Source organism: Bombus bifarius, unplaced genomic scaffold, assembly GCF_011952205.1.
Source record: "Bombus bifarius isolate JDL3187 unplaced genomic scaffold, Bbif_JDL3187 scf7180000008240, whole genome shotgun sequence".
In the NCBI taxonomy this organism is placed as follows: Eukaryota; Metazoa; Arthropoda; class Insecta; order Hymenoptera; family Apidae; genus Bombus; species Bombus bifarius.
Genome location: NW_022884534.1, coordinates 823179 through 842886, shown reverse-complemented (window position 1 = coordinate 842886; position 19708 = coordinate 823179). Strand labels below are relative to the sequence as shown.

The window sequence follows — 19708 nt, the reverse complement described above, 5'->3', positions numbered from 1 at the left end:
ATTTAGAAATTTGGATTAGATTCGGAAATTTCAAAATAAAACTCAAGACCAACCTCCTCCTCTTCATCTTGGGCACTTTCACCATGAGGCAGCAAAGAGGCCTGACTCGGTTCCTTTAGCTGTTTCGAGCCTTGTCTTTGATCCTCTTCAATTTGTCCGACATTTCCAATATTTTGCCCTTGTTGTAATAGCTGACCATTCTTGATGTCCTGACCGGATAAATTCGTGAACTCTTGGGGAAGGCTCGTATCCTGTTTCGTTGGAGAGTGAGGCCTAGGTCGTTGGTTGAGAAAGTTTTGCGCTGGGAAAACTGGTGGTAGTGCTTCAGAGGCAGGAAGAGGTGGCACTAGATCTTCCGACGAAAGATCCGCCACCTGCGTACCCTCTAATCCGACTTGATGCAGTTGCTTTCCCTCGTCTGTGTTGCTAAAGCCGCTTGGTAGGAAAGTCTGAGACTGGGGAAACAAAGACTTCTGTAAGTTTTAAAAGGAGTTCGTTCGAATTAGCAACAATTCTTTAAAAATAGCAGAATCGAAAACATTAGAATTTGAAATTTAAAAATGGAACTGACCATTTAATCTTTCAGATGTATCTACAAAAATTGATATAAGTTTGCATTAACAGAGATTGAAAAAGATAGAATCAAACATTTAAATTTGTTTGAGGTTTGAAAGTAAAAGTAGATATTTACTCTGCTTAATTTTTAGAACTACTAAATCAGAAAAATTTATATTAATTTATTTGAATTATTTGAGAGATTTTTTGAAGATTACAGAATTGAAGATATTTGCATTTGAAAGTGAAAAATAGAGATGGATATTTAATCCTTTGAACAAATTGACAAAAATTGATCCAAGTTTACTTGAACTTGAATGACAAGAGAATCTTTCAAAATAGTAAAATTGAAGACACACATTATTATGTTTGAAGTTTGAAAGTAAACCTAGATATTAAATCTTCTGACGTTATCCTTCTTTTTTTTAGAATAAATATAGAAAAATTAAAATAAGTCTGTTTGAATTAAGCATCTATCAAATAAATATGTATACAGTCTATTACGTTATACCTGAAGAAGTTGTTGCTGAGCTCTAAGTTGCTGTTGCAGCAGCAACAGCTTCTGTATATTTTCCTGAGTCTTTTGCAATTGAAGTAACTGCTCTTGATACTGTTGCTGAAGTGCTGGCGGCAAGGAGAGCTGCGGAAGTTGAGGTAGCTGCGCGCTTCCGCTTGCCAAGGGTGCCGTAGCTGGGCTATTTTGTTCGAGTTGAGTTTGTGCCGCCCTAGGATTCGCTAACGGTATCCATTCGCTGTTTGACACTTGTCGCGACCATCTTTCGGTTTGCACAACGTCGAATTTTACCGACAGTATCAAACAGGTCGATACCGTTAATGCTAAACACCTCCGCACAATCTGAAATTATAAAATGCAGAGTATAAAGATTTCAAATGCAGATTTGTTTACTTGTACTATTAAAACTATAAGCAAAGCATAGCAATGTAGAATATACTAGAGATATATTAGAATATATTAGAAATACCTAATGTATATTGGAATATATTATATTGTTACACATTGACTGTCCGAATATTTGCTTTGCTAAGTGGCTATCTTTGACCCCACCAACTTCTGCAGGGAAGCTTTCTTTCAGAAGGCAGCTTCAATGTTATACGAGTTCTTTGTTGTTTTATTACACTGTCAAAGGATTCGATACAGAATTTGCATTTTATTACTTGTTTTCGTCATTTTTAATGGTAACTAGAGATTATAATAACCAGAATGGCGAATCGTAGAGCTGGACGATCGGAACGACGATTTTATGGTCGGTCGGTAAGGAGGTAGAAAAACGTGACCGCAAGTCTTGATGATCCGCAGAAACGCAAGGAACTGAACCGTCTCATGACAAATACTTAACCACGATTCAATTGGCATAACTATTAACATAACCGCAAAAGGAGATAAAAGAAACATGATAGAAAATACTTTCACGGTGTTAATGGAATTTATATAAACGTCGACTAGGGTAATTTTCCATTTGGAAGAGAAATTTTCCTAATTGATATAAATTAATAATACTTGTAAATACTTGGGAGATCGGTTGGTTTTGTGAATAATGTGTTTGAGATATTGCATGGATTAAATGAATTGTTTCGAGAGAAAGGACGCAGTTTCTCTGGAAAAAGTAAGGCAAATACTAAGTAGGAAATTAATTTCCTTCTTCAATTTTCCCAATAATAACAGTTTTCTTGATTCTTGAAAAAATGAATTCGAAATAAATTCGAAATACATAGGAACACGCGAATTTGAAATATAACCCCAATTTTAAACAGGTTTCGAATATTTGTAAAAATTTGTAATAAAAATTTCTGTTCTTTTTATCGGTTAAAAAAGCGAATTCAAATTTGATTTCAGTTCAGAAATTTCTTTTAACGAAGTATTTTAAAATTTCTGGACATTCCGATATCTTACATGATATCAAGTGAGAACGGAGAAATTTGTTTCTATGAATTTTAATTTCTGTTAACCAATTGCATTTACTAACGCGGATTTTCGAAGTTTCTAGGCGGAAACTAGGCGGAGCGCATAGAAAACTTATAATCGGTGAATGTAGTCGTCCTTCCAGCTGCGAACTCGGAAATTTAGAAAAAGTAGCGTGTTACGTTATGCGTCATATGCATTTGTTATCTCAAATCCACTCACACGATCAACTTCATCGAATGTTCTCAAATTCCGATTTCAATCATTTAGATTCGGTTATAGTTGTATAGACATTTCAGTATATAGTAATTATATGATACTTTAATGATATTTCAAACATTTATATCTTTTTTGTGCATTTAAGGTAAAAGTTGCGGGTAAAAAATGACGAAAGAAAAAATGAGAAAAAGATGCAAAAAGAAAAATAAAAAATATTTTTAGGAAGGTAATTTAATTTACAAATAATATTATATACATTAGCAAATATTATATAATAAAGATGAGTAAAAATAATATTTTTGCAGACAAAATGTGAAAAGTGGCGAGGATTTTAAATTGGCACATAGGATGGAACATAGGATTTACTAGAGTGACAATAGATAAAATATGGTGGTATAATACCTAGACATAGAGTGAAAAGAATTGATTTCCAATTTCGGCAACGTAAGCAGTTTACACGCTTCTGTTTGTCGCATACGATTTGTGAATACAAGATTATCTTATCGTGGTCTCCTTTTGGTGTTTAGCAAACCTAGCTTACGTGGTTCGCATTTTCATATCACAGAATCGTAACTAAACGTAACGTTCACGTAACGTGTTTGTTTTTACGTAAGGAAGTCGATTATTCGATTTCGATTTCTTCGATCTAAATTTTTAATATAGATTTCTATAAATATTATTAAATTTCTCTATAAATCTCTATAAATATTTAATTGATCTCTATAGATATTATTATATATAATTATAAAGTATATATAATACTATTAATATCCACATTGCGAATTAGTCGCGAAAAATGATTCTTGATATTAATTTACAATTTTTACAGGTTTAAAATATAGCGAAGAGAATATAAAGGTGACTAATTACCCTTAGCGTATTCATTAGATGAAAAATTTTTACAGGTTAAATTTTCCATTTATTATTCATTCATAAGTAAGAAGGGTAATTAATCATCCTTGTAAACGCAAGCGATGATCTCAGTGCCTTGGGATGATCTCAGAAACATCCAAAAGAATTTGTTATTCTAACGAAAAAATTATCATCGTCATCACCGTCATTAATGGTATTGCGTGTGAAAATATTTAGAGTGCAACCATAGTTAACGAAGTATGAACACTCACGAAACGGATGATTTCTAATAAATACCTACGCTGACTGAGCTTGCACGATAAATCTTTCACTTGAATTTTCCAAACAGATTTCGCCGTTCGTCCTTTCAATTTGCGATTTAATTACTATTTAATGCATTTTTCTTTAATCACATTAATTTGATTTACTATCTTTTTAATTCTAATATCGAGGCATAAATTGTTTTTTGTTAATTAACTCATAACTAGTTTCCGTTTCAAATAATTTAAAATTACAAATTTCTCTATTTCGAATAATTTGATATTAAATCAATTTTATTTTCAGCAATTTATGAAATACATTAGATTCATTTTCAGACTCATATTCTTCTTTTTCTAATTGGTATGCACTTCTACCAATATATACTTATAGTTTTGTCAATTACAGGTAAAATTGAATTCCGCATTCTGTTATATTTCAAACGCAAACCAATATTTGTTGCACAGATTTGTTTAACAATCAATTCAAATGATGCAGTTTTGCGGATAACAATACGGCTTCCGACTGTGCATTGGCTGTTACACTAGCGCGAAGGTAGATACTACGCCCAGTAGATAAATCTACTTTATTTATTTTATAATATTCATGATATTATAGTTTTATCTCTTTTATTCTATTATTTATTTTTAGCTATTCAATTTATCTATAGAAAAGATATCATGTCCAACATGGTGATCAAGAAATTAAAATCGAAGAGGAAATTGAGGTAAAAATCTTTTTCAACGTTCAAATATTACTCCATTGTTTACTACATAATCTTCTACACAATTGCGTTACTATTACTAAAGGCAGATAATAAGTGATGGAAGAATAGTTTTATTAAATAAAGGCTTATTCAATTTACTCTATAATCATAGAGAGTTCCAAGTTCTGCTTTGCTTAACAATGCTACAATATTGCAGAAGCGTCGTTGCAATTATCCGAAAAGTGGGGAAACACTCTTTGGTATTGTTCCAAGCGTCTTCGTTAGCAATAACAAACTGGTTGTATTCCGTTTCGACAGAACTATTTGTCAAACGCAAACTGAAAACATCGTATAGAACAAGCAGCTACGATGAAACTTCTCAACTTCACTGTACCGAAGCCATCGATTTTCGTTCAAAATTGAAGAGCACATAAATTCTCAGATGATAAACAGTAGATATAAACAGTAGTAGAGATAAATGATAAACAGTATAGTTCTAGCTTCAAAATTGGAACCACAGATCTCATATTAAAGCAACATACTTTCAGTAAATATCACAAAAAATATTAATATAGACTGAAGAAAGAAAACATAACAAAATTCAATTCAATTTTCTTTGATAAAAATAATTCTCATATTATATTAATAGCGTAGTAATAATAATAATAGTATTAATGTGTATGTATGTCGTACGTATATGTTGTTAAAATCACGATTAATAGATCACGGATCTCGATGCCTGTGCGGTACTGAACGAGTTACCGACTTTCCTTCGTTGAAAGAATCTTGCCAAAACGATGCCGCGATCGTACTACTGACATCATTCTGATTACATTATGCTGTACATACGATTTACATCGCGGAAGATCGCGTGCCGGACACGGGCTGTGGTCTTTCTGCTTTCTTCGTCGTTCCCGCAATGGAAACGGGCCCATAGACTGTGAAATCCAATACATACACCGAGTGCAAAATGTGGAATTACAGGATGCAATAATGGCCCAGTAATGCCAGAGAACAATAGAAAAGTTTCACATCGATATCTTCTTTCATTTTCTTTCACAAAAGTTGGCTAAAAATTCCTGGGAATTTCGTAAAAATCATTAAACGATTCGCATCAGAAAAATGTTCCTCTTAGTTTTGATCAAGTAAATATTACTAATACATCATATTCAATTTTATTTGTTCACAGTAAAATAATAAAACACAGTTAGTTATAATTAAATCTACTCTGAAACTAACTGAAATAACTAAATCTAGTATTTAGAGGATAAAAATAATAAATAAAACATAAAAATCTAGCATATTTGCAAGAAGTACAAAAATATTATTAAATATAAAGTTTCATGATATATAATCTTAAGCGAGCAATATTTAAATAACAGTGCAGAAGTAAAAGAACATTATTCAAGTAGCTAATTTTCATTCCTACTGTATATACGGACGTTCGTAATTCACAATCGACTCACATTGCGTCACAGTATTATGCGAATCGGATTCCCGTGACGGCTTTCTGATCAAAATTTCGGTCACCGTGCAGCGAACGTCGTAAAATCGGTGCGGCCTCGTGTTACGCAAGCCTTAAGGCAGTTTCTTATGAGCTGTTTCGAAGGAACAGGCCACTAGACGCTTGGCGGAACTCTCGCACTGATTTATTTATTATCAGCGAGTTCTTTTTCTTGCAGCAGAAAGAGCGCTTTAAATATCGTTTGAGAGGAAAACTTTTCCTCGCTCTGAGAAAGGTATTATTTGAATCGAGAAGCTTTGTCGTGTTCACATGAAAAAAAGGAAAGGTAAAGAAAGGTAGAACGCTACTGAAGCGCATTTTGTTGCGGAATTGATGACAGGTGAATATGAAGGATACAGTTCATCAATCCTTGTATTTACATTGTGTTCATGAATTATTAAATCTGAATTGATGGACTGAATTTTATTACGAACTCCGCAACCGTGTTGATGCATATTTCGATATTAGAACATCGATCACGTAGTATGTATTATCTTTTGTCAGTTTATGTATAATGATTTTCACACAGAAAATTCATAATTTAATAGCATCAAATTTTTATAGATTTCACTTGTGAGACGAATTATAATAAATAATTTAAATACTCTGCATTAACTAATTTCGATGCACATAGTCCTATGCAGATTGAATTTATTAATGTTTCTAGAAATCATAACCAGATCAAGATCTCTTATCTGCTCCTCTTGTGCAACATTTACGACCACAAATTATCCCCACCATTTTTTCGATCACTTGATTTCAAGCTGTGGCCATTTATGGGAATGGTATTATACATATGTATTACTTTATTACATTCAATGTAATATTACTTGAGCTTTAACTGAAAGGTTTAGGTTCAACAAAAGATATACCGAATCAAATCTCAATCATTCATGTTCAATCTAGTACAAAGATAATTATTATATACATACACATATACATACATCGAGTACGCGTATACCAGGTCTATTCTTAACTAGACATGTCCAAATTATATTCTTTTTTTTTTGGAAACGAGACCTTAAACGATTATTCTCACGTTTAGAATAACCTCCTGTTGATTATTTACTCACATTTAGTTGATAATTAGCCAGATTTTCATACGCTGAAGAAATTATGAAATTTGATTTTCTCGAAAACGAAGCCACAAACGAAAAAGGTTTGTTCTATATTTTCGACTTATTTTTCATATACTCACTCAATACTAAGACAACCTGTATATCTTCTATATTCTCATGAAAGATGCGTACACGATGTACGTATCGACTATTACGACAACTCAGCTATTAATTTTAAACAAGTTTTCAATAATGAACTTCACGATCTACATAGTTTGTGCCGCCTATTTCTCTTTTTCAAACACCTAACGTGCATCGGCACGCTTTCGTGGCTCCCTCTGACGAGAAATCGATCTGCCGGATCCCCAATTAAAAAAAGCTCTTCCTTTCACTATCAAAGAAAGTCAATACACGCATAGAAGATCCTCCTACCGACGATCTTTCCCTCGATTCATACGGGCGTTCCCTGTAATTCTCTCGTTAGCCGATTGGACGACTTTCTCCTTTCTTCTGTCAGAATTTTCCGAGGTGCACCTTTAACACGGCCGAGAAGTTGGCTGATACGTATCTGATCTCCTATGTGTCTTGAAACTTTATAAACTTCCTTTTCTTTTTTCGCTATTACACATAACCTTTTTCGAAAAATTTCAATGCTATGGAGATGCTGAAAAGGTTATGTTTATGTAGTCGTCGCTCATTATAGTTATTTCTTTATTAGTTTTCTTATGTATATTACATTTCGTTAGTATCATATAGGAGAAACTTACTATTATTAATTTTCTCATCATTGTTATACTAAAAATGAGATAACTATATCTATTTCAGTCTTAAGTTTTAGGTTTCTTGTCCTGATATTACGTAACAGAATCGCATTGAAAATGTTACTTACAGCAAATATAACTATTCATTTCTCTCGATAGAATGAAAAAATCTATTTACTCATAGCTTTTTTCTCTCGGAAGCAACCTAAGATATACCATAAGATGTAAGATCAAACCAAAAGATTACCAATCGACGAGGTCAGACACAAACGCTGGAGTTGGAAACGAGGTCGTGCCACCTTTCTCTCATTTGGAGAGAAGTGGCCGCTTCTGCGAAGGCGCGGTCGATGGATTGATCTCGAAGAGAGCACATAAGGAACGCAGCTTCTTTTCCCACGAAATGTATTAAGAAAGGGAGCAAACCTAAGTTTGTTTAAAGATTAAGTATTAAATTTTAATTGTTAATGGAATCAATCACTTCATGTAGAATTAAGAATTAAGTTTATAAACATAAATCTTAGTACTGTTTATATTCTGTCATTTCATGAAAAATTTTGATAATAATAATTTGTATACTATATATTATACTTCTATTATACTTCAATATTATTGCACTTCAGATGATCACAACTGAGACGCGACTACTCTAGAAGTTATGATACTGATTAGCCATTTGTCTTTATAATTTACAATTTGATTTATGTCGATGAGAGAATGATAAAGGAAACAAAACTTTGAGAAGAATAGCCTGAAACCTTTCTATGGATATGAATTATACATTAACGGGTACTTATTCTCTTTGAGAACTATATGCGACTGTAGTATCAGCGCATTAACTGATACTACTACTTAAATACTTGATGATGAAATCACAGTATACTTTGGATTATGATACACATGAATAATATGGTCTTTATTGCAAAGATTACAGTTTAGAATATCAATTTGCCTAGGGTAAATAATTTTTCCGTATATAAAGTAAATAAAAAGGTATCTGTTTTTTTTTAATACTATTATATATAAAAACAGCTTTCATCTTTTTTTTATTAAAAGTACACGCGAATATCGTACTTCAGATTCAATATATTTTTTACAGATATACTAATTTGACGATTGAATAAGTAATTAAAACATATAAGGACTCATGATAAAACAGTTAGAATCGATAACAGTAGATACAAATACTCTCGCATTTTTTCCATTTTCTCCTCAATTGTAGGTATACGACACAACAGTTAATGCGACGTATATAATCAGATTCGCGGGTACGCAACTTTATGTAAGTTTCTATTTTTAATGTATTCTGAATGTGTTTGTTTTTTAGATCTTCTCACAAAGAAAATCTTTTTATGCAAGTATAATAAAGGTGAGCCATTATAAAATATTTGTTCATAAAACATTATAAGAGAGAATCCAAACATGAGAGAGGTTAGGAAACACAGAAATAGGACGATTTTGTTTCTAGTGCATAGTATTCTGTCATCTTACACATAATCAATCTTCATTTTTATGGAAGCAAACTATGAAAGCAAATAACGATATGAAAGGACGGCCAAGCTATGGAAAATTAAACAGCTTGAGTCTTTAGCACCTTCTAGACAGCCTCGATATTCTTTGAGGCAGTATTCATGAGGTAGACATTAGACAAAGAACTGTCTCTTATTCGGATACTGCCAAAAGCCACATCTCTGTTTACATCTGAGTGGACTGAAGATGAGGAGAAAATCTCGAGAATGCTTCTTTAACGATGGAAGAGGATCGTCGAGTGAACCTCTCCCAAATAAGAGGAAGAAGTACTAGTTGTTAACCGTTCTCGCACGTTTCTTTTTCGTTCGCCGTGTAAGTTGACTTTGAAAAAGAAGAAAGGTTGTCCAACAAATGTAGCTTTTTATACTTTAGAATATATTATAATTTGTTGTATGCATCGTTTGTATTTAAAGATGGGCATATTAAAATTGAATTTTAGAAATTTAGTATTGTCACATCTTACTAAACTACAGATATTTACGAGAAAATTAAAAATGCAGAAATCCACAGAATTCGTATAATCTGTACATAAAAATACTCGTATACAAAATATGCAGTGTGTAGTATTCATCATAGTATTTGGTGAATGAAACACATCCCTCTTTAGACTCCACATATTTCATTGTGTTTATGAAAATATAAATTTGGATAAGTACATGTTATAATTTGGATAAGTATATGCAATTTTTTATAATATATATATTTTTATTCTTTATATATTTTATTTTCCTATTTGTATATTTATTTCTGATATATCTATTTGCTTTTTGACAATCTCACTTTTAATATAAGAAATATGTCAAATCATTGTCATATGTCACATTCACAAATTTGCGAATCATATCCAAAATGTACATTTTTAAACATACATGCCCAGATTTATGTAAATAGTGTAATAATGTTGGATACAAGTTTTCATCTTAAAGAGATAAATGGCTAAATAAATGGAAATGGAAGGCATCATGAGATGGATAAATAGATAAATGGAATGGCATCAAGCTTAATATGCTTGAATTTCATGGAAAATTTTCAATTTGGAATGTGAACACCGGTCGAATGCAGAAGGTGATTTACCGAATGGTCCAAAGTTCACGATTCCCGTAAATCTAAGCTTTCTCTGGCTCCGTAGCAAGTTCCTCTATCTATACCCAGCACATATCCTACTTTTGGTATGCTTCCCAGTTCATCAGAGTATTCGGTGCTGGCTAGCTGCAGAAAGTGGTACTTAAGGCTTGTGCACAACCATAAAGTTCGCCAAAGAACCCATCATTAAAACCATTAAGACTATCAGAACAACAATTTCCTCTACTTGCACTTCATGTTACAAACCTTTCGAATCTTAAGCCACATCTCTACTGGAGCAACAACGAGGATCTTTTTATTGCTAGTCCATGTTTCTTGAAAAAGTGGCCACTGTTGCCAGTAACGGCAGAAACAAATGCTGCTTCAGTATACATATACGTGTTGTTAGCAACAAATAGCCTTGAAACCGAACCAAAACCCAAATGTTTCTCAGATTATGTTGCTTCAGTGTGGACAAAATATTCCTATAAATTGCTGTTTGTTGGAAATGTCTTGGAATATGCAGCAGTTAGACAAAAGGTTGTTGCTTCAGTAAAGACAACGTTATAGGGAGAGTAAAATATGATACCAAAGTTTGGTCACCTATTTCTGAAGCACCTTGTATAAAAGATCAATCTATTTCATTTTTATGAAATCTATCTTCCTTTCTAAAGTTCATGTTGGACACTTTTAAATCAAAAGGCTTTGTCAGGCGATTAAAGAAATCGCACGCGATCAAATGATGGAGAAAACATGCCGGAATGGTCGCCAGTCAACGTTCACTCGTTCCAAATGAACAGCAGCGTGATAACACGCCAGTCAACTCGATCCTCCGGTCGGTCAGATACGAAACGACACGTGACCAGCCGAATGGTTACCCGTGCTGTAACCCGATCGAGGAAACGACACGCGAAAATACCACACTGACGTCCTTCGCAGTTTCACGCTCTACTTCTACGTATCCCTGTGCAACCGTTCGACCTGTCCCTCTCGCGAGACTTTCGTTTCGAGAGTGTGTCCTACCGAGGAAAGACTCGTTGCCACTATAATTGCCTGGATTAAGACCTATTAGTTGTCTGTCAGTTTCATTTTTATCACTGGAAACGGATGAAAACTTCAATAATCGGTAGAAGTGAGGTTATTTTCGAAGTAGATGCATGTTTTCCTTCAATAAGAAATTTTAGAAGTTAGAAACGTTCAAGTTGTTCTATGAAGCTTTTGGGTTAACATCATATTGTGATCAGAAGAGTTTTAATCAGTCGTTGATCATAATGAATGTGTGATAATTAAATAATTCTTCTTTTGTTTCATGATTTTTAATTAAGGTAGTGAACCGAAGGTTGAAATTTTGTATTAATAAGTGTTTGATATATAATATAGTCGATAGTCGAGGTTAGGTTATTGATAGGTTTCTGTTTCATGATAATCAAGATGGCTGTCGTTTTGGAGATAAAGTTTTACATTTGGAGAGGTTAATGAGTATCTATCGATCACAAATTCATACATTTTGAGAATGAAACAATAAATTACGAAAAGGAAGCGGAAATACAATATATTGTATCTAACAATTCAGACAGTTATGTTAAGTACAATTTTTAAATTCCATTAAAATAACAAAAAATGATCCTCAAAAGCTACATACATCAAAACTTTCATAGAAGCATACTTTCTTTTTCCTTGTAACCTTTACTTTACGCAACAAACGTTTACACACATAACACGTATACAATAAAAAAATAAGTTATACGAAACAATATATCGTTCCCATCACACGATGTAACCTGCGATTATCAATAACTTATGTCATCACGAACTTATCTATTATACCATAATACTGTTTATTCTCTTTAATACAACAATTATGTAAGACTTAAAATACAAAGGTTGGAACATTATCACAAAGACTTTCACGATAATTTCACAAAGGAACAATCGACAGAAAAAGATACAATCCGGACGATCAAACTTCCTTTCTCACCCCCCTCCCCATCCGAAGCAGGCCCGATTCCCGTGTCCTTTTCGATGTCTTGTCCGTTCTACTTAACGTATTCATCGAGTGGACTTTCTTCTTTTTCATGTATACTTTCACCTTCAAACTTTTTCGACATCGGACCACTTCTGATCTCACATACATTTCTTTGTCAATATGGAGCTACTGAATTTTTTTATGAAGTTATCGTACTAGTATAACCCTAGGCTTTGTTATAATCAATAAGAATCAAACAATTGCTACGAAGTATACTAATTATATTTTGTTATTAGTGATAATGTACAATTGTGATAATACTAATACCATTGATAGATATATCTAGTCACCTAATTTACGAAGAGTACTGTATTTTATGAATATTATTACAACCAGCAATAAATTTAACTAGTATATAGGAAATATACAGGACTTTTACAGTTTTTAGATGCGAAAATTTTTGTATCTGTAGCAACTATTTTAAAAAAGCGAAACATTCTAAAATTAAATTAATCTTTCAACAATAATAGTAATTGAAATATGAAACAGCTAATTATCTAATATTCCAATACCTGTGCGTTTATAGTCTGGAATCTAGATAATTTAGTTAACAGAGTACGTAGTTTACCAACAAGCGAAAGGTCTAAGTTCTGGTGCCGCATATATATTTCTGCATATAAAACATAACAGTCACCTTGAAAATGTTACCAATAATTCAATATCATACAAGTAGTATCAAAATGGAAAAGCGAAAAATGTATGAACACAATCCAATATTGAAAAATAAGCTCAAAAGCAATGATCGATCTTACGCATCGTAGTAAAGTTTAATTAAAAAAAAAAATCCTTCACATTCGAAAATAAATTCAAAAAATATCAACCTCACGATGTATAAGTCCGAATTACATTTCGTCACTATAACGACCATTCGTAAGGCAAATGTAAAGCCGTTGTTTCCAAACGAAATGCATTAGAGCACTTCCTGGAAAGCAACGTTTTGATGTATTCCAACGAGGAGAAAGGAAGCTAAATTGTCCATAGAACGTGGACGGTTCTAAAAGGCGTTGAAATGAATCCTAGTCGTCGAGCCCTTTTAAGGTTATGACTTATTACTCTGTTAATTTGGCCGTTTCTGCAAGAGAAAAATGAAATTGGCTTGTACTATTAGAATCATAAGCAAAAAACAGCAATATAAAAAATATTAACGTCCTTATAGTGCTCACCAAAATTTTGTTTATATTCTGTTGCTTGCCCACCTGAGAGTTATAATATTCTTATTTTTCAGACAAATTAAAGAAACAATTTGTTTCATGTAAGAAGGTAAGGAGACTCTAAACCTTTGAACGGGAGTGTAGATATTGTAATAAGTGTTGAGCTTACGCAATATAGATCGCGTATACGGCGTCGTAATTACGACGAATTCATCGAGTGGACTTTCAACAAAGGAGCGACGAGAGAAAACTGAAGAGGGATTCCTGTGGATCTTCTTATCGAAGCCGCAAATCTTCATTGTCTATTAAGCCTCTCCGTTCTATGTTAGATTCTAATCTTCCTATTTTCAAGCTAACGTGCCTCTTTCCCCTCCCGCGTGTCTTTCTGTTTCACAGCAGAGACTACCAATTTCTGGTTGCTCAATGGAAATCGTATCTTCCTAAACATCGTGTTTGGTTAATGATGGACAAATGATGATCTTGAGATTATCGATCACTATCTTTAAGTTTAAAATATTTTTAACCTGTTACCTCTTGGACATACTAGTGTCTTCATCTTAGAATATCCTATTTTTGTTACTTCTTAGGTTAAGTGTTATTAAAAATAGATTATATCATTATTTATATTCGTTAACCTATAATTCTATGACTATAGGAGTTTCTGTTTATATTAGTGATTAATAGTATATAGAGATATATAATAGTAGATTGTAGTAAATAATATATAATAGTAGATAGTAGTAATAATATGTAGAGATATAGAATAGTATGTCGAGAGTATAGTGATGTATTAGAAGAAGTATTAAAAATCATTTTCCCATAAGTAGCATTCTGAATTTTTCAAACGTATCCATTAATTAAAACTCGATTAAGGACACTAGAGTACACTAACACTACAAAAATATTGAAACTATTGAAACATAAAAAAGTTGCATAAACTTTTCTGAACTTACAGATCTTAATAATAGATATTAATAATAAGGTTTATGACCCAGAAAATGAAGTGAAGATTAATTGCTGTAAACTTCAAAGAATTAATATTAGATTAAAGTTATGAGACAAATAGAGCCTATTGCGCAGAAGAATAATCAATATATAATCATATATAAATTTTCGACATAATAAAATACAAATATATCAAAAAATGATTACCAACGTTGAACGATTATTATAAAAAAGAAGAAAGAAGAAATAAAATTAAATTATCACGAAGATTTTTCCGTTCGTTTGTGTTTCCTGTATCAACGTAATTAACGCGGCCACAATGCAGCGAGGCGAGACTTCGTCCTTAAGGATGCGTTTACATCAAAGAACGTGAACACTGAACACGTCTTGTGACAAAGCAATTAGTAACAGAATGCTACTTGCGAACGCTACTAACAGTACACTAAAATTCCCTGATTCCTCCTTTTCCGTCTTCACCATTTGTTCTGTAGCTAACGAGAGTTTCCTCTCTTCGAGGTTTCTGCCCCTGCTGGAATCACTTTGAAACAGGAGTCTGCATTCTGCCTAGTCTAGACTATTCTTTTCCTTGAAACCTTATTCTTTTTGCTGATTTTTACTTTATTTGAACTAGACTTACGCTTTTAGCTGAACTAAGTACATGTAGCGTAAATTATATTTATTGGTTGAGCTTATGTTGTTATGATAATTTTTAAAAATAAAAGTATTGCGAATATTGTATAATTTTCTTACTTTATAATTTGAACTGAAGAGTTGCAAGGAAAAGTAAAATGTTGTATAAATTAGAAAAATTTGTTTAGGGGATTTACAAGAAGTAGAATTAAGAAAACACGACAAAAGGGAATTAATTACTGAAAAATGGAAATGAGATCTATCTAGCTGCTCAAGCTAGTACTTAAAAGATTTTTATCAGTTTGAAATACGAATGTTAATTTTATTACGGCATCAATACCAATTTTAAACAGACAATATAAAATATGTTCAAATATATAATTGCAATAAAAATATTATATATTTTCAATTGATATCAGTGAAATCAAATCAATATGATCTCTCTTACAAAAGAATTTCTCTTTCTGCTGAAGAAAATGCCCATCAGGGAAGGGATAGAAACTTTGGCAACGATCCAATTTTCTAACAGAGTAAAACAAAAAAGAAAGAGAGGAAAAAAGAGAAAGAAGCATAGCAGCACGATCGAAGGAGGAAGACGGTCGGCGACCTCCTGAATTGCGACATAAGGAGCGAAGCTGTTCACACACTGACCCCCATTTCCTTCCCGCCGGCGCGGCGAATAGCATAGCACCAGCTTTGATTTTGCCTACTACTCGATCCCGTATTTCGCTCTTTTTCTTCATTCGGATTTCAAGGAAAACTTGTTTTTTCTTTCAATCATGGAAAACATCTGTTCCCTTTTAGGGAAAACTGTGACTTGCTTTTTCCATTTGAATCTTTTACGCAATTTTTTTTACCTATTCCAAGTATTTGATGCGCTACGTATTTCATAATTAGTGGATCTTTAAAGTAACAGAAGAACACTAGAGAAAATTTGTATGTCTGACAATTTTTTTTAGATTATAATTTAATTATTATTGAAGATGAGTAAATGTCACCAAAATGAAGTTAAGTAGATTGTATGTTTAAACTGTTATACTAGTAAGTATAAATAAGAAAGTAAATTGATTTTGAAGCGTCACTAATTGATGATAATTCGCCTACATTTCATATTAGTGTAGGTGGATTAGCAATAAAGAGGAATGCGACTTTCCACTATTTAGTTCTTTTATTCTATACACGCATATGCGTAAGCCAATGCACGATCTACTAATACCTTTTGCAATAGAAAGTATACCTACAACCGGAATCGACAGGCAATATCCGGGAAATTGCTAAATATTTATGTATACAATGCAAACTTGTCCTTCAGCTTATCTCTTCGAAATTAGACCTCTGAATCCTGACAATTTAAAAAAGAAAGAAAATAAATCGATTCTAAGTCAAAAAAGGAAATGAAAATTAATTTCAGTTTCTTGACTCAAGTTACATATTCATCGAAACTTGATATATATTTCATAGATTAAATTTAGCGAATATAGACAAGCTAAACCAATTAATGCTAAACGATATATCTAATCATACTAACTTATCTAAATTAAAAAAAGACAAATTTAGTATGGTTTTTCGAACTATCATTAAGTTTGACAAAAAATGTAGCCTTATATGCCTATCTCAATAGTGTGTACTATCAAAGAAAATTTTTTTTAAGAAATTGTATAAATCTGTACAAAAAACCATATAAGAGACTTATAAAAAGATTATATTAAAATTCATAAGTATCCCTTCTTCTCAACTTCAATCCATTCCATTTCAAACTTAGTTCCAAAACAAACAAAAAAAGGACCAAGAAGAAGTAAAGAATAAACAAGAAGTGTAAGAGAAAAAAATGAAAAGAATGCATTCAAAATTTCTTCAATTCTTGAACACAACATTACCCTAATCGTAATAATTACTCACCATGGTGCAGGGTGATCGTAGTCCCAGCGAACGACCAAGACACAAATGCAGACTCGAGGACTTCCGCCTCGGAACGATAAGCTCGCGCTAAACTCGACTACGTTTCGCTCGTTACTGTTCGTCTCGGTTGCACTCTCTCACAACGCACCACGATCGAGCCATGTCCCTCGTACCCCTTCTTCTCTTCACCACTCTCTTCTTCTCTTTCCTCTTCCTCAATTCTAATAATTTTTCTTTTTTCCAAAAGGGCGTTCACCGAAGATTCGAACTGCGTTTACACACCGAATATTAATATAAGTTTCTTAAAATTGTTAAACTCTCGTGTACAGGCTTAAGATCGCGGACAGTTTGAAGGGGCTCACCCGGAATGGACAGCCTATATAAATATCCCCTCCAGGGGACGAGAAGACTCGGTGCAAACGAGTGATCCAGGAGAAAGCCTCTCATTCGATTGGCCCCACGAACCGGTATAACCGAGACAATTCCAGGTATCTCTTTCCACCAAGCGATACAGAGCTGTCCGCCACGCATCCTTCTCTCGTTCCATTACTGCTCTGAAAGCGACGCATTTTTGTTAGAGAAATTCAACGAACCATTGGTGAGAGCACTCGAAGTCTTCTCTGTTTCGAGATCAATGGGTGATCAATTGGATATTTTTGCAATACATTTAAAAAATTTGTTTCTTCATACAGCAGATGTCTATAACTTGTTGTTACGCTATTAAACAACTAATGATAAAAATTGATTACAAACATTGACGTAAGGGTCTCATCACGCGCGAGGAATGCATACAGCCCTGGATACGGTTAGATCAACTGATTATTCTACATACCTTTTTATTTTATAACTTCCATTATATCCATTTTAGACTAGTTTATGTAAAAAGTATGGAGTATGATGAATTCAGGTTGGATGATTATGTGGAGTAGTAGAATTTCTTTTGTTTTGGATCTCTGGAATATAAGTTATTAATATTTCTTTGTTTAGATATTAAGGAGGTTATAGTATGTGATAAATTAAGATTGATGGTATAAAGTATAGAATACTGAAGAACCTTGTCTTAGATCTGTGGATAGTGGAGAGCAATCTGTTAAAGTTTCTTTAAAGGATGTAGTGTTCAATAAATAAAAGTTAATCATTTGAACTTTGGAGTACCTTTATTTTAAATCTGCAAATGATGCATTTTTGGTGAACAGTTGATGATTTGTTTTTGTGAAATTTTATAGATCTTGTTAGTTTCTTGGTAACCTTTAATTCAAGTATTATGAAACTGTTTACTACCAGATATGACCAAAATTTACTATTGGTAAGATTTTATGAACTTTATTACTAACTTGCCACATGATTGATATAATAAACTCAGCTTTAAAGAAGAATGAAAAATTGATAGAAATATATATTACATTTATTATTTAATCTTCTTCATAATTATACTCTAAAAAACCAAACAAATATTAAACCACTGTAAAAAAAGAAATGATTTCATCATTTAAAATTTATATAATATTATTTCATTTTATACCAACCAAGGCTTTTAACAATAGCATACAAACCTTTGTACTGTACCTAAATCTTAAAAATATGCTATCTATCATTTCCCAAAAGAGGAAAGCAGAGAACTAAAGAAATCCTCTTTAAAGAAGTTAAGTCCTTAAATATATCTTCGAGAAGAGCGCTGGAAGGCTACTATAGTGGTTCGTCTTTACGCAATCGTTTTGCAGATTATTTGCAGACAGAAAGCAAGTCAGCCATTCTGCTCGTCGAACTCGATTTGTGCACGAATTCGACGCAAGCAACGCGATGTATCGATCACACGTTGCGATCTAATGGGTCACGAAACACTATCGAACTATAAATACTTAGCTATAATCGATATCAATTGATGTGCTCGTCGATCAGGAAGATTTAATCGAAACTCACAGTGGCCGCTGGTTTGGCGATTCCTCTATACATTCGAAAGCAAAAACGAAACATCAGTGAAAGTATATATGTACATGTTGCTAAATGTTGTTAATTAACAGTATTATGGCTGTTACTAACATAGTTATATTTATAAATACATATACGAATGGCTATTTCTGGATCTTTTCATTTCATATTCATATTTTGTAAAATATTTATAGTAATAATACAATACAGTACACGTATAACTCGTTATATTATTTAGTAGGTAAAACAATCTTCTACTTACAGTGGCTATAAAAAGTATTTATTATAGTATTTACATTGTATTTATGTAGCAGTACTTACGCTCTGTTATAAAATACATATATATGTATTAATAATATAAAGCTCTGAAAATAAATGACAAAAAAGTGTTGAAAATGTGGTTAACATGGTCGTTTAATTACAGGGAAAGCTATTAAACTTTAAACTACAGAGAGAAGCACTCATACGATCCTAGTAATAATTCGATGTGGTTAAATACCAATCAGGAAAATTTAGCAACGACCGGTTTATCGGATCGTTCTAAACGTAGAACTGTTCTTCGAACTTCTAGAGCAGAAAAGAAAATTGCCTGCATATACCGGTGCGTAGAAGCATTGCTAGTTAAGCATCTTTAATGTAAACTTTACAAACAACATTTTATTTGTCTATATATGTCTAATTATGCGCGAAAACATCGTTCGAACT

At 32.8% G+C, this 19708-nt stretch overlaps 1 protein-coding gene and 2 long non-coding RNA genes across 3 annotated transcripts in view; 2 read left to right on the top strand and 1 right to left on the bottom strand.

Moving 5' to 3' along the window:
* LOC117211718 overlaps positions 1-17397 on the bottom strand; it is a 28803-nt gene extending 11406 nt beyond the window's left edge. The window contains exons 1-3 of the mRNA XM_033455903.1: positions 17075-17397; positions 1067-1411; positions 54-455 (exon numbers count right to left, since the gene is read on the bottom strand). Of these exons, the coding sequence (XP_033311794.1) occupies positions 54-455; positions 1067-1411; positions 17075-17077 (750 nt within the window). The 5' untranslated portion in view covers positions 17078-17397. The remainder of the gene's footprint in view (positions 1-53; positions 456-1066; positions 1412-17074) is intronic.
* Positions 1-19655, top strand: part of LOC117211730 — a 35019-nt gene extending 15364 nt beyond the window's left edge. The window contains exons 2-4 of the long non-coding RNA XR_004488311.1: positions 17404-17562; positions 18796-19056; positions 19428-19655. This is a non-coding gene — a long non-coding RNA (uncharacterized LOC117211730). The remainder of the gene's footprint in view (positions 1-17403; positions 17563-18795; positions 19057-19427) is intronic.
* Positions 2995-4821, top strand: LOC117211731. Its single transcript, XR_004488312.1, has 4 exons — positions 2995-3139; positions 4214-4360; positions 4457-4532; positions 4729-4821. It is a non-coding gene; the product is annotated as an uncharacterized LOC117211731 (long non-coding RNA).
* Positions 19656-19708: the final 53 nt, after the last annotated feature.